The sequence below is a fragment of the Poecilia reticulata genome, linkage group LG9 (assembly GCF_000633615.1).
Source record: "Poecilia reticulata strain Guanapo linkage group LG9, Guppy_female_1.0+MT, whole genome shotgun sequence".
NCBI classification, from domain to species: domain Eukaryota; kingdom Metazoa; phylum Chordata; class Actinopteri; order Cyprinodontiformes; family Poeciliidae; genus Poecilia; species Poecilia reticulata.
In genome coordinates, this window is record NC_024339.1 from 7,367,675 (window position 1) to 7,383,364 (window position 15,690).

A 15,690-nucleotide genomic window follows, 5' to 3' on the forward strand; every position below is an offset into this window, starting at 1 on the left:
TATTGACATCAAGATTTGGGTTTTCCAAAAAGGCATAGCAATTCTAGTTTATATAAACGTAAGAATAAAAATATTAGAAACGCTAATCATTCTGGCTTTTATAAAACATAAGTAAGTTTGGTCTTAAAACAATTAAGGGTTAGTCCGATTAATTGTCGACAGTGAGGAATAAAACGGTCGTGTCCTTTTGCATTGTCACGTGTTTTATGTAAATATCTAGTTTCTGCTGGGAGTCATTTACTTTAAAATGAACAATGATGACTATGGCAGGGAAATTGGTGCACTCTATTTTAATGGCAAGCATACATACAGCGTGACATCACTTCCATTGCTGCATATCCACATATTCACTGAATCAGTCATGTGCTTCTAAGACTGGATGAGATCTGATGCAGCAGACTAAAACAGGAAAACAGTCACCAAAAGTACCACCTGGGGCTAAAAAGCAAATATAGTTGAAGCATAACTGTGGTTTATTTCATGGAAAAAGAAAAAAAATCTCCTAATTTACAGTATAAATTACTTTTAAATAGATGCCAATTTTACATTTATGCTCTGGATTTCTTTTTTTTTGTTGCAAATCTTAGGAAAGAAAATGTCCAACGTGCAACACAATTATAACATCACCAACAGATTTCAGGTCAAACAACCTTTATTTGCCACTGAAACACACATGGTGCTCGTGACTGGCTACAAGTAGCGCTTGCCATGGTTAGGTGAGGGCAGAGGGCCGGCACTTTGGGGCAGAGCTGGAGTTTGAGAGGGCTGGTGTGGATCCCGCTCAGCTGGCCCCGGCTGTTGCGGGCGGGGCAGGAGGAACCGGAGCCGGAGCAGGAGCCGGATCAGGGTCCGGGCCGGGAGCAGGGGTGGGAGCGGGGTCGGGGTCAGGAATGATGAAACATCCTCTCTTGTGCCACTGCATGTCCCGCACACGTCGGACAGATTGGATCAGGGGGGAGGGGGCCTCCCAGTCGTTCCAGTGCTTGAAGTCTCCTCGTTCGAAGATGTACTGGCGGCCCCTGTAGCCTGGGTACATGTAGCCCACCCACCTGGACGAAGACAGAAGGAGTCACGCAGGGGTTCACTCCTGGAAACACCTCAGACAGGCATCTTTAAAATTCTTAAAAACTCATACATTTATTTATCTAAAATCAAGGACTTAACATGTCTTGAATTCTTTAAAGGTGGTGTAAGTTGGCCTCAAATACGTTAATCATAGGTCATAAATTTGGTTAGGGTCCTTTACTCTTATGTCAGAAAAATGCCATAATAAGTCCACCGACATGCCGGCACTTCCTCCCTCATATATTCTTCTTTCTATCAGGCAAAAGTTTGCCTGATAGGGCGCAGACATCTTCATTCACTGCACTCTACAACTCAAGGTGACTAAAACTAGTGGTAACAAGCTGCTAATTTCTTGCCATAGTTTGCTTGCTAGCTCCTTGCTTCCTATCAACATAATAAATGTAAATAAGCCAATAGCAGCTAGCATATAGCTCATTAGCAGCTAGCATAAGGCTCTTTGTCTAGTTGGCTAGCTAGAGAGCCATGTGTTATTTTCATTAAACAAGAAACACAAAGCTGCTGTGACAAGAGCCACAAAAAGACCCAAGAAAATTCAGTTTTTGTCCTCTGTCGTGATATAGGTCTTATATTTGATTCATAATAGTCTTAAAAAGGTCTTAAAATGTCTTAAATTGGAGTTGGTGAAACCTGCAGAAACCCTGTTTGGGTCCCACATAGGATTTGAAATGGGTACCTAACATGAACCAACACAGCCAATGGAAAATATTATTCATAAATGTACAACCTATACATTTAACAAAACCCTTATTATATTACTATTGTTTATGCTTCTGTAGCTTAGGATATTATACTTTAAATCCAGGGTGTTTGAAGTGGGGCCCAGGGCCACTTCAAGCAAACTGGAGTAAAAATTATTTGAACACTTTAATATACACATTTATCCATCCATCCATCCATCCATCCATTTTCTTGACACCCTTGTCCCTTAGTGGGGTCAGGAGGGTTGCTGGTGCCTATCTCCAGTTAACGTTCCGGGCGAGAGGCAGGGTCACCCTGGACAGGTCGCCAGTCTGTCGCAGTATACACATTTATACTGGGTCAAATAAATTTGGCCCATGTGGCACCCCTTCTTTAAATGGTGGAGTGAAAAACAGGCAGGCTGCTTCTGAGACTGTAACATTTTTAACAAGAAATACTGAGAAAAAACATCCTCACCCTTCGATGAGGCACTAAATTACAAACTGTAGAAACAAAATAGTTACAATCAGTGAGAAGAAAAAAGCCCCAAATACAATCAGTGAGAAGAAAAAAAAAACAAAAATAAAGCAATTATTATAAGATATTCTGGAAAAAACTCACGTTCCTTTGAGAGCCTTGACACTCGCTACCCGATCTTGAAAACCGTGGCCCCACAAGCTGGGCACGTCATCATCAACGATCTCCATCTTCCTGCCGGTGAAGCCAGGGCTTTCATAGAGGTGGAGCTTGTGTTCAGCACTATCCTAAACAGGCAGAAACAAATGTCTGCAGTCATTGTTAACTAATCGAAACAACAATAAAGCAGCACAACCACGGAAGGAACAATTGCGCAACAAACCCGATACGCTTCACTCACCACTTTAAGCGGCCTTAGCGACAGGAGGGAGAAGCTGCGCTGACTGTTGGTCCAGGTGTCCCAGCGTGGATACTCGCCTTTTTCCAGAATAAACTGCTCTCCTGTGAAGCCATGTCGGTCATACCCCACCCAGCTGAGCAAAAGAAACGAAACGGGTGGAGGGTGGGAAGGTGGGGTTTATCTTCAACTGGACTGCATGATACAGCAGAGAGGTTTTCAAGGGGACTGGATGGAGCATTACTCACGGCCCTGAGTCCACGATCAAAGAGCCGACCTTCTGCAGTCCCTTCTCCGTCACGTCTTTGCACTCTGAAGAAAACTCCGCCTTACAGCCCTGGAAATTCTCAAACTCAAACACCACCACCTGGACAGAAACGAGCATTCAGAGGTCTGTCTCACTGTGTCACATCCACTGCGTTTGTCTCCATCAAACTGAACAAACACAAAGTTCTCGCAAAGTATTTTTGGTCCAGTTTCTAGTACAAATATTCTAGTTCACTTGGAATTAGACAAAGTAACTTTTCAGCGATGTATAGATTGTTGTATTGATGAAGAAAAGCACTAGTTCCACTGGCAAATTATTTTCACTTATAACAAGAAATAATCTGCCAATGGAACAAAAACTTTTTCATCAATATTAAGGAATTATTGATTTAAAACAAGCTCCGATATCTTGTTAAAAAGTTACTACTAAGTTAGTTTTGTCTCATTTCAAGTGTACCAAGATATTTGTACTAGAAACTGGACCAAAAATACCTGGTAACAACTTTATGTTATTGCAGCGTACTTTTACTTTTATTCATAGATGTCAAAACACAACTGGAGATAATTTTGGACAAACAAGGTTTAACGTGTGTGCAGAAAGCTGCTGCAGTACCTTAAACGCGGCTCCGGCTCCACCCTGGCTCTTCCCAGCAGCAAGCTGCTCCGGGGCGCTCTGCTGCTCCGACATCCTCCTGATCCACTGCTCCTCCGCTGTTTGGGAGCAGCGCACACACAGACAAAGCAGCATCCATATAGCAGTCACACAGCGACAGATACAGACACATCAGGAGAGAAGTTTTCTGTCAGGAGCTGTTTTTATCATCTTGCTGATTGTCCTTTAAGAGCAGAGGTGGGTAGATTACTCAAAAGATTGTTCTCAGGTGAGTAGCACGACTTCAACATGTTTTTACTCCAGCAAAAGTAAAACGTATAGCCATCCAAGAAATTACTGAAGAGTAAAAAAGTATTTGATACTCAAGTACTGAAATCTCATAATCAGGCAGCCCAACATGTAAATTTGTGTGGGAAATTTTGGTATCTTACAGATCAAGAAGAAAATAGTCCATATAAATAACATAATTACAAAATAATAAAATCAGGCAAACAATACATTTTCCAAATCAGTTTCTTTAAGGATAAAAGAAACTGCAGGTGTGTGTATTGGTGAATTATACTTGATTAAAACCAGTTTGTTCTCCATTCAGTGAAGTTACTCACACTGGGCAGAGAATCCAGAAATGTTACTTCATAGAAGCGATACTTCATAATTAAAATCCTCAATCAAAAGTAAAAAAGTACAGCATGGTAAAAAAATTCTCCCAAACATATATTTTTTCAAAAAAAATAATTTGAGTAAATGTTGCTAGTCACCACCCAGCTCTATCCATAAACAAATCCAAAACTGGATTATTGTTGTAACACTGTCTAATTCCAATGCCCAGCAGATAGTAAACCAATATTATTGATCCCTGTTGACCAGAGCAACTTTTTTTTTTTTTTTACCTTGTATGCCTGAAAGGAAGTGGTCGCGTCCCTCTGCTTTTGTGCCACTCGGTGTTTGGAGGGGTCGAGCCATTAGAGGCCAGAGACGAAGAGGGGGGGGTATTTATGGCTTATTTCTGGCCACAACAGCAGAAAAGGGGGAGCTGTTGATACAGCAAGTCTGTCGCTCACATTGTGTCCGTAACGCTGCCTCTCAATAGGCAGCTGTGTTGGCACGGACTGCCCTGCCCGCCCTGCCAGCCGGCCGGCCGGCCGCCCGGGCTGCCAGCGAGCTCTGTGTGTGGGCTCACACAGAGAGAGCCAAGAGGATTCAGCAGACAGGCCTGCTCAGCACAAACACACACGCAGCAGGCTTCCCCACATCCCAGTTTTATCAACCCCACTTTTCATATTTTACCACGTTACAAACACATTTCAGAATGTTTTATGGCCAATATTGATGAAAAAAAGTACAAGTTTTTCATCAATATTAAAAACTAGTACTTTTTAAGTACTAGTTGTTTTCGTTTGTTTGACCAAAACAAAGGAGTCAGTAGTTGCGAAAAAGAAATACATAGATTTAACTTTTTTTTCTTTTTTTTTTACAAATGAGAATCTTACCAGCTCCGATGCCCCTAAATAAAACTGCTTGCCTGTAGAAGTCAACTGAGTAGTAAGAAAACCAATCTGTGTGTAATTCTGTTTTTGAAAGGTCGACTGATTTGTCAAACTAATCTGACCTTTAGGAGGAGTTACATGTATAGGCCTGATTCAATAGACAATAAATAATTGTCTATTGATTTTTTTGTTTTTCACTTTTCTGTCTGTTAAAGACTGGATGGCAAGTCTTCAGTCTTTTGCTTAGGTCTCAACTAGCCCCGTTTTTCAAGGACAGTTTTGTTTATGGTGACTTTATAATTCATTTTATATATTTTAAATGTCTTCCAGTACAAATGTTAAATGTTCATTAGAATTTAAAGTTTATTGATCTTTGAGTATGTGTTGAGATTAGAGGGGTGTCAATGCCTTTATTCAAGACACTATGAGCACTGCGTAGTGCATTCATCAGTTTTCATTAGGGATGCACAATATTTCAGCACTAACATCGGTATCGGCCAATGTTAGCGATTTAACTTATCGTATCAGTCCAATAAGTGAAACTGGGCCCATGTTAATGTTTGTGTAATACTGGTGAGTATCGGTTATCGGCCATAACAGAAATAATATCGGTTACCTGTATCTGCCAAAATTTCCAGATCAGTACATCTCTACTTTTATATGTAATCAACACACTTTCACTTTTCAAAAATATTTCCGGATTTTTCTGGGGGTAAAAACAAAACCTGCTGGAGATCTTGGGAAAACAAACATCCACAACATAATAAAGACGTGCTGGGGCTATAAATCAAGTCAAGTAAATGTTTTATTAAGAATTTATTTGCTTTAGGACACTGGCCAGTACAACTCAGAGTATAATAAACATACTTTCAAATAAAAAAAAAAGGAAAAAGATGAACGTAAAAAATAACACCCTCAAAATCCATAACAAAAGAATTTCACATACATCCAAAACCAGGTTCAATCACTCAGAAAGACTCCATCGACACGTTCACTTGCATTTACACCAGCGAGCCGCACAAAAACAGGGGACATGGCCGACAAGAAGGAGGGGGCAGCTGGGGGTCAGGTGGGCAGACGTCGAGTGCTGCAGTGCATCAAGTGACAAAAGTGCTTTGTGGAAGAGTAATAAGTGGGAGGCCGCTTAAAAAAAGTTCACATTTTATTGGAGTGAAGAAAAAAAGAAAAAAAAAATCACAGAAGGTAGCGTAGCGAGCGGTTTGAGCCAACGCCTTGATGAGACAGGAAAGATTGTGCATGCGAACCGAATGGGGACCAAACAGTGGGACGATCGCACATCTGTTGGAGACATGGCTGACAAAAGGTGCGAGAGAAACCAGGCGACGGTATGGCTTATATCGGATGCTTGTAGCCGGTACGCTTCAGTCCGTTAGAGGAGGAGAAACGGGCCGACTCACGACGCGTTTGTGCTGATTTGTTTTGTGCATGATTGACAGATGCAAGGCCGCTTGTCCAAAAGCCCCCAATCCCTCATCAACAACAAAAAACAGAAAAAAAAACATACACTATATACAATATGCAGCGACTCTCGAGGCTGTGGAGTGTATCAGAGTAAAAATCTGAAGAGCCTCTGACGTAGCGACGCATCTCACTGTTTACGTTCCTCAAAAACTAGCTCTCGAATACAAATATAACATCTTCTATTGACACGTTCCCGCTGGCGATTTGTTCTCTATGTTCAAAACCTCATTAGTTGTCTGAAATGTTTCCTTATGGCAATGATTGTGTGACCGTCGTGAACGCCCTGCCCGCGCGCAGACGCTTTTGTGAGCAACGGAGCCGCATCGTGGTCCCTCGAGTTTCAGTGTCTCCTGAAATGTGGCGCCTTTTATTCTCCGTCGTCCTCGTTTCTCCCGAGGAGAGAGTTCGTCAGCAGGACCTCCGTGGGTTTGAGCGTGAAGTCGTCCTTGCTTGTTTTCCTTTTTACCATAATAGATTTTCAATTTAAAAAAAGGCACCATGCACATTGAGCAACCCGGCAAGGGAGAAAAATAACAAATTTATGGGGAAAAAAAAAAAATGTAAATCAGCAGCTGTAGATCCACTTCTCCTCTCTGGATCCAAAGTTAAGGCTTTTTTTTCTTACAGATTCATCTGTTAAGGCAACCTTTCACAAAGAATAAGAAAATACAGTTAAATAAATATACCAATATTTCATATGAACTCAAAATAATAAGAGAAAATAATCAACAAACAATTTACCTCTTTGTTTACTTAGCTTTCATTCTCAAAGTGACTCAAGCGCTTCTTGGATTTGAGCTCCTTCAGCCACTGCGGGGACTCCTCCTGGCTGCAGGGGGCGCAATGATAAATCACCATAAATGATCAGGAGAGAAAAGCCATGGATGGGAACGAAAGACGACAACACAGAGAGGGGGTGCAGCTGGCGTTTCTTACCCGTTTTCCTTCCCACCAGGAGGGGGCAGCACACGCGCTGCGCGAGGGAGGAATGGAGACTTGGGAGAGCGAGACTGCTGGGAGGGAGAGGAAGCCTGACCGTCGGTTTGATTGTCCGAGTCAGCCCTTTTCTTAAGCTGGGCCTGAAGATGGGGGGAAAAATTCAGACGTTACGGCAAAAAGAGAGAAAAAAATTTGACGCCACATCAATAAAATGCATCCATATGCACAACCACAATCTTCACTTTACATCACGGGGGATTTTATGTACCTAATAAATGCAAGGAGGAAGGAAAATGACAGACATTATACAATATTTAAAAATAAAGAAAAAGTGTGACGGGTATTTGCATTAAACCTCGCTGTCTAACCACGCCGTGTCAAAGGTTTCCCTTCCAGCGCAACTAGAATCGCAAACATACAGCCACACCAAAAAAACACAAAATCTTACCAAGTGTGGTTTTTTTGGGACTACTTTCTAGTGCAAATATATGAATTCACTTGAAATGAGACAAAAGTAACTTACATGTAACTTTTCAACAAGATTTAGAAACTTGTTTTAAGTCAATATTATTGATGAAAAAGTATTAATTCCACTGGCAGATTATTTCAATCATAACAAGGGGAAAAATATCTTGTAATAAGTGAAATAATGATTCAAGTGTACCAAGATATTTGCACTAGAAACTAGACCAAAAATACTTGTGTTTTTGCAGTGTAGCATCAGAGTAGGACTATTTAGATAAAAAAAAAAAAACATTTACTGGTTAAAACTTCAGAAGTTCACAGGCTCTCTTCAGTCTGACAACTTTGTGTTTGTCTACCACTGAAAACATCCACTGGTGTTTGTCGTTGCAACATGACAACATATGAAAGAGAGCATGTGGTTTGAATGCTTTTCACAGACCAAAGAACACTGAGGCAGTCTATATCCACGCACGACAGACGCATCACAAAGTGCACCGCTCTGCTGGCTCACCTTTAAAGCAGAAGGGTCGACTCCTGGGAACAGAGCGACCCTCTGAGGCTGAGGCGGAGCGGTGGGCCCCGACTCGGCTCCCTTGGCCGGCTCCTCGGACTCGGAGTCGTTGTTTTTACTCTCCGCCTTCGCCTCTGCCGGAACCAAAGCACCAATCAGCAGATGGTCATCTACTAATAAGGCTCTGTCACTGGAGCAGGCCCAAAAAAAATCCCTTTCCACTAAATCAGAAGCTGCGTCGTCCCACTTTTGGTGTGCTAAACTTTGCTTTGTTTTTCTTTTTTCAAAAAAATTTTATAACACATATAATTTTTATGTTAGTCTTACAACAAATAAAATAAATAATATTGGTAGCAGTAAACCAGTGAAAGCTGTGAGCCCTGATTGCAGTTTCCTGACTGATCACTGATCTGAAAAGCTGTAGTGTCAGTATAACTTCTATAAAACATTTTTTTTGTTTTTTTTGTTTGTTGAAACTGTCACCATGTTGTGACAATATTGTATTATCTTCCCAGTCTAAAATCCCACTTCAGAGGACGCTCAGTTGATTTTTTTCCACAGTTGAGACTACAACAAAAATGCAGCATCATTTGCTTTTATTTATTTCCTAACCTGTTGAGTCTCTGTAAAGCCAGCTGTCTGCGTCTCCACCGTCTCCCTGAGCCGCCACTGCGCTCGGCCGGGTCGCCTTGGACGGCCGGACGCGCTGGGCTCGTTTCTTCCCCAGCTGGACTCGAGAGCGGAGGGCGCTGTTATCTAGCCGTGTTGTTGGAACCTGATTATCATTGTAGTAAGGGGAGGGGGAAAAAAAAAGAAAAGAGTTGAGAATCAAAGTGCTTTTGCAGTCGTGAAAAACATCAGACAGGCAGCTGTGACGCGAATCTTGCTATGATACGATCGTTCGCACTCACATCGGGGAAATCAAGTGGCTGGCTTTCAGAGGAGGAGGGAGACGGGCCATCCGTCGTGGTGGTCTCTGACTGAGACGTCTGTTCGCCTGGTGAGGGCAGAGGAGTGGGCTTCCTCGGTGAGGGGCTGAGATTGCTTTCTGAACTTGGAGTGGCAGGTGTGAGGCTACAAAAAAAATAAAAGCTTTGGGTTATAAAAACTAGTGGAAATAGCTGTTTTTTAATTTACCACAAAAAAAAATTACACAGGATAGTAGAGATGGAAACTAAGATTTTAACTCTGCTTGACAGCATGTTCCTATGACAACAGACACTGTTTCAAATGTTTCACAGCAGCAGATGCTCCCACTGAGCACAAATGAATTTGTGGGCAGAGTATATGAAGAGGTGAGAAAGACAGAAAAGTAGAAAATAGTTGGGGTTGCACCAATTGCAATTTTCTGTCCAATACCGATTTTTTTTTTTGTCTGAAAAGTGGCCAAACATAACAACAGAGTTGCCAAATATTGGCTGATCTCCAAAAATTAAGGAAATCGATTTATTGGTGCAACCCAAGAAAAGAGGAATATAAGGCTCCTGATTTTGACATCGCAGTAATACGGTGCAGTCATAGTACGAATGCACCCTTAGAGACGACAAAGGTTCACATTTCATCGAGAGAACATCCCATACAGCCAGAGCTACAATAAAATGAGATTAAAGCGTGTCCATGTGTCAGAATGGCCCAGTCAAAATCCAGACTTGACAACTGAGCCAATCTTACTGTCCATCTATAGATGTTCAAACCCATGTCAGGAAAAACGTACATGGGTTTGATTCTACCCAGCATTGTGTCAGGAGGACTGGATAAAAATGTATGCCAAACTTTTCAGGATTTTATTCCTAAAGATCTTGACCACAAAAAATAAATAAATAAATCACAACAAAATACATTAAAGTTTATGGTTGCAATGTGCAAAATGTGAATAACGGTTCTGTCTTAGAAGTGCTGATCAAGTAACTCTGCTGGGTTCTGATGAGGTCAGAGATTTATAATAAAAATATAACACTGCTATATTTTATTACGGTTAATAAAAGTAAAGTTTTATTTTCTGTCACTGAAATGTATTAACGTACATAAATTGTTCCCCTGAACATGACAACACTGATCCACATGGTGGCAGGCTTATACCACACATGAGGTACTTACTAATTATCCTGATGTTTACCAACAGAAACTGGTTTTATTTCTCATCTCCTGAACATTTACACATCCAAACACATTTTCACTGAGGGTTAATAGTTATACAGATGAAAACTATCATCTTAAACTGTTAACCTTCCTGTTGTCATGACAGAAAATAATTGCAAGAGCGCTAATAAGCATGCAAGCAGATTAAAGGGTAAAAGGTCTAAAGAGAACTGGGCTGAAAAACAAAAACATGCAGCAGATATTTATGTTTTAAGAGGCTGTATCACATCACTTCAATCATTTTGTATTTTGATTCAAACGTGTCTGAGCTGAGGTTTTGGGCTTTTTGTTACAACTTAACATTCTGTGTGTAAATTTCATTAATGGCATAATTAGGCTGCTCTAAATTATGCAGTACAGAACAAACATCATTCACAGAAACGGCTTGAAGTTTTCTAAAGCTGGACAGAACCACAGAATTGATTGGAGGCGGTTCATTACATTAAGTAGGAAATATAAAGAAATATAGACGTGTTTAAGTTCTATCTATCTAAAACAAAGAAAAACTGGGAAAATTACACAGCATACACATAATCCCAAATAAACCAATTTATTCATTAAAACAAACAAGGGCGTCAGTATTGAGTATAAAAGGAGGAGCATGAATTTACATCCAAAACTAGTCAAAATGAAACATATTTTAGCTGATGCTCCAAAATCTACATAAGGCAACCATAACAATATTTTTTTACAACATATTGAGACATTTTTGTGGTTCAGTTAGTCTGCAAAAGTATAAAATAGGTATAACATTTTATTACTACTTCGAGCTTTCAGCTTCTGTCTATTATGGAACATGCTGGATTTGAAAATGTCACATAACAACAGTCCATAATAATTTTATCTTTGCTTAAAAATATTAACAAAACCTTTTTATCCTCCGATCTTTCATTTCTGTTCTACTTCTGTCATAAAGGGTTTAAAAGTAATTGCTACTCCTCTCAGGACAACAGTTTGATAATAAATTGTCCCAGAAGTTATTGCAATAAACAAGATTATTGTTTTGAGACCATTTTCAAGTATTGATAACGTCATAATAATTCAAGTTTGCCCTCTGAAAGACCAATAAACTTTTAATTTTGCAAAGAATCCATAACACTGGAACTGGAAGATATTTTAAATAGCCAAAACAAAACAGAATAAAAACTACTTACAACAAAAACCACAAATAAAATGGATTAAGAAACCTCTGTTAAAAAAATATAATCCTCAAAAAAAGTATTAAAATCACCAGAATGGAAATAACAGAGCTCATTTTAATTCCTCATGTGATTAATTGATTAATTGCTTATGGTCACAGGCTTACCAATTACTCTATGACTCATATAGCTGAAACAGTTTGTTTTACCTGTCGTCGGTGCGCAGTCCTGTTTCCCAGGTCCCATACTGACTGTCTGTGTCGCGAACCGGAGTTCCTGAGTCCACTTCGCTGCTCTGCTTCTGCTGCACCTGGAGCCGAGAGACAGAAGAATGAGGTGAGAGGAGGAGGATGAGAGCTAGAGCCGGATGTTCTGATCCGAGGAAGTGGACTTTCAGAAACACACATCATGGCGTGTTGCTGCGATTCGGGAGCAGAACCAAGAATAATCGGAACGGGTTGGTTGTCTTGGTTACTGCTGGTGGCGCGGGTGCTGTTGTTGGCTAACGCAGCTTTGCTCTGTGGTGGGAAAAAGTTATACTTACAGACGGAGATCTGGGGTCTCTGCATTACAGTAATGCGCCAATATGGCCGCATACTCGCTTTGACACGATTTCTAAATGACACTGTCTTGTGTTTTACTTTATATTATGATACACTATTTAAAAGTAGTTCAACCTGTGTATATGTTCACACAAATGGACCTGCTAGCACCATGTTTATTTCCTGACAGGAAGTTGTTTTGAAGGACTGTGATTGGCTGACAGGTTTGAGCTTTGCGCTAAACTGCCCCCTATGTTGAGCCAAGTGTATTTATGCTGCAAGCCAATAAAATGCTTAGAAATGTTCTTTTTGGGTTCCTAATGAGCAATAATAAGTGGGGAGGGGCAACACTGCATTACCTGATATACGATCCGATGTTGATACCGGTAATGGATTCGATATGAGCCATAAAATGAGCTTCAGCCTACATCTAAAATCTCCAACAGAAGCACTCTGCTCCAGCATTTCTATCCAGCAGAGCTTATATTGCTCTCAGTATGTGTAATACCACTTCATCAGGCCTTTTTTAGCGTAACATACTACAAGTAGGTCATAAAAGTATGTATGATTCCTGCTGATATTCATCGGGTCAGTGTCGGCATCTGCCGATACTCAAAGCCACAGTATCGGTATCGGAAGTGAAAAAGTTGTACCAGGACGCCCCTACCCAGCACTTTACTTACAATCTCAGTAAAACGGCTTAAAACTATAAGAACAGTAGGAAAACATTCAAGACTTTGAAACTAACTTTTTAAAACCTTAGCTTACCTCGTTGCGTGCCCTTGCACGGGGTACAGAAATGCTCTTTTATTTGACTCATTATGAACAATCTTTTACGCTGTGGTGCGCGAGACAAACCTGAACCAATACTTACAACCATCTGTAGAAACACAACTCGAAATTCCCGTTTCACAGTTAATAATCTAACTCTTGTGTGGCATTTACATTTTTGGTGCTAAACCAAGGTCAAACTTCTGTTTGTCTATCAAAAAAGGAAGCAACAACAGTTCTGAATAACGAAGTGTTTAGGTGTTAAAAGGAGGCGCTCTTGTAGTGGCCAGGATAAAGTTGATGTTGCTAACGCAGAGTTTGTGGAGGAAATGCAGATAGCGACAGATAGAGGGGCGAGTTAATGGAGACAGGCCAGAGAGGGGACAAAAAGACAGATGGGAGGGTGAGTGTTTGCTGCCTACTGAACCATGCCTCTTTTAATGAAGCTGGTACAGAGGACATACTGTCTCAAACCCAAAACAGAGCTCACGGAGCCACGCCCGTACAAGAACCAATAACCCCAGTCCACGTAAAGACAGAGGAAAGCAAGAAACAATAGCTAATCCCTCTGCTCTCAGATGCACCCAGAGGGTTGGGCAGAGAAAGGTGATACACCTGGATCTGCAGCCGCACACGGCCTCCTTGACCAGGAGGAGTAAATGGCTGCTGATTGCAGATCAGTGAGCTCCTTCTGACAGCCGCATGAATACATGCCCTGTTTTCTCTGCCAGCGTGCGAACAGACACAGGAAAACTGCAAAACAAGACCGAGAGAGATGGTAAAAAAGCAAACGGAATGTGTGAGGCGAAGCGTAACTGTGAGAAATGTTAATTTAGGGTGCATGAGCAGCTCAGAGATAGTGAGAAAAAGAGCACCGGCACAGGATGTTATTAAATCAGTGAAACCTTTCCTGGCAGGAAACGATAAAACTGCAAAACAGAGTGGCAATAAACAACCGACTCCTCCCCCTCTGAGAAAATATGTCCCAAAATTTTTTTTTTAGACATTATGAAACTAGAATAAAACAAAACATTTATAATAATTTTTTACACTTTTTTTTTTTTTTTTTACCAGAGGTGTTAACAAACGTGTTAGGAACTCCTCTTCACAGATTTACACCGGCGTACGTACACCTGACAAAGTGAAATCACTTTACGCCACGAAGGCCAGAAATACTTCTTTGCACTCAATGTTTCACATTTACGCCTCTGAAACCGGCAGAGCTGCGCTACTGGGTGCGATTGGCTTGTTTTTAGAACATATTTTCGAGAATTTTAGTCTGTCATCAGTGGTGGAAAATAAACTTTAAACGAGAGCTCGTAAAAATGTAATGATAGAAAAATTCCACTGCTGTGTGTTCGTGTTACTCAACCTGAGCACTCCCAGCACACCCATACCTGATCAGCTTAGCGTTGGGGCTCTGCCTCTGCAGGAACATGTTGGAGAGAAGCTCCATTATACAACAGCTTATTTGTAATCTTTCACTTTTTGTCAGTCATTGTCAAAAGGGGCTTACAAAAGCCTTAGTGATGAACTTTAACTAAACGACGTTTCTGTGCAGTCAGTGTTAATCTACATGCACACAGCTCAGCCAAACTCCCCCAAAAACGAGATTTTTATTGCATTAACAATCCGCAAACACGCTGGGAGGCTGACGAACCGACGTGTCCAGCAGCAATGACTTACAGCTGTCAGTAGGAAGGCTTTTCCTTAATAACATTAGCAATGTTCAGCTTCCCCTGAACAGGAAGGGTGTGTCAAGGAAAACGGCTCGACAAAGAGCGGATGAATGGAAGGACGGAGGAGAGAAAGGGCCGATCACCGGGCAAGGTCTGACTGACAATCTGCAGAGGAAAGGGCAGGAACAAGGTCTTGGAAACTTCTGTTTGATAATAAAATGACTGCAAGGGCGGCCGATGAGAAAGTGAGAAAACAAGCAGCTGCTGATCTGAAAAGGAAGGGCGCTACCGCCGAGCACCCGACCGGTGATGTTCAATCTGAGAGCGGAGAGAGGCAGGGAGATGCGTGTGTCAACATGAAAACGGCACCAACAATACAAGCGCCTGGCCCAGTTTACGACACAGTCGAGGAATGTGTGTGCACCTGTTAGCAGTGTTAGCTTTAGATAAGAGTACTGTCTTTTAATCTGAGCTTGTAACACAAACTGTAAACATCTGCTGAGGTGTTTATATGTTTCAGTGAAGCAACCAAAGCTACTTTAAATGAGCAAACAAGCGAGTTTCTCCAGATTATAGCTCATCAGACCCTCATATACTGCAAGCCTATTAGAGGTAGTGAAAGGCCATTTAGCCACATCGCTGTATTTGTAGTGAGCCACCACCCCATTCCCTCTTCCTCTAAATCTGGAAAATATGCTCAGTGCAGTAATCAATATCCACATATTTAAGCAACCACTCCCTCTAAAGCTAATCTCACGTCAACAAATGGACATTCTAGCTGCATGACAGGAGAGGTTACATTAAGACACTGAACTGCGTTATACAAGGAAAGAACAGCACAAGTGGTGAGTGCAGCCAAAGACTGAGGGTTGAGCAAAGTATCTAGGAAGAACAGAGGGCAAGAATGTAAGAACCTGACCAGGCTTAAGCTTTTTGTTTTTTTGGTGACCTGAGCTACAGGATTAGCTTCAGGCTGAGATTTGTTCGTCATGTTTTTGCCAATAAAGCTGTTGTTTGA

At 41.3% G+C, this 15,690-nt stretch overlaps 2 protein-coding genes across 2 annotated transcripts in view; both read right to left on the reverse strand.

Annotated features, from left to right (window-relative positions):
• Positions 1–634: 634 nt before the first annotated feature.
• Positions 635–4,515, reverse strand: crybb3 (crystallin, beta B3). Its single transcript, XM_008417576.1, has 6 exons — positions 4,409–4,515; positions 3,519–3,616; positions 2,887–3,005; positions 2,642–2,774; positions 2,386–2,528; positions 635–1,049 (listed from the first exon to the last, which is right to left on the reverse strand). The coding sequence occupies exons 1-6, from the start codon at positions 4,479–4,481 to the stop codon at positions 782–784; spliced, it is 834 nt and encodes a 277-aa protein (XP_008415798.1). The 5' UTR covers positions 4,482–4,515; the 3' UTR covers positions 635–781.
• Positions 4,516–5,792: 1,277 nt separating this feature from the next.
• The window catches only part of LOC103469710 (titin homolog), a 32,217-nt gene continuing 22,319 nt past the window's right edge, over positions 5,793–15,690 (reverse strand). The window contains exons 7-13 of the mRNA XM_008417575.2: positions 11,890–11,990; positions 9,314–9,476; positions 9,015–9,177; positions 8,403–8,536; positions 7,424–7,566; positions 7,229–7,316; positions 5,793–7,133 (exon numbers count right to left, since the gene is read on the reverse strand). Of these exons, the coding sequence (XP_008415797.1) occupies positions 7,241–7,316; positions 7,424–7,566; positions 8,403–8,536; positions 9,015–9,177; positions 9,314–9,476; positions 11,890–11,990 (780 nt within the window). The 3' untranslated portion in view covers positions 5,793–7,133; positions 7,229–7,240. The remainder of the gene's footprint in view (positions 7,134–7,228; positions 7,317–7,423; positions 7,567–8,402; positions 8,537–9,014; positions 9,178–9,313; positions 9,477–11,889; positions 11,991–15,690) is intronic.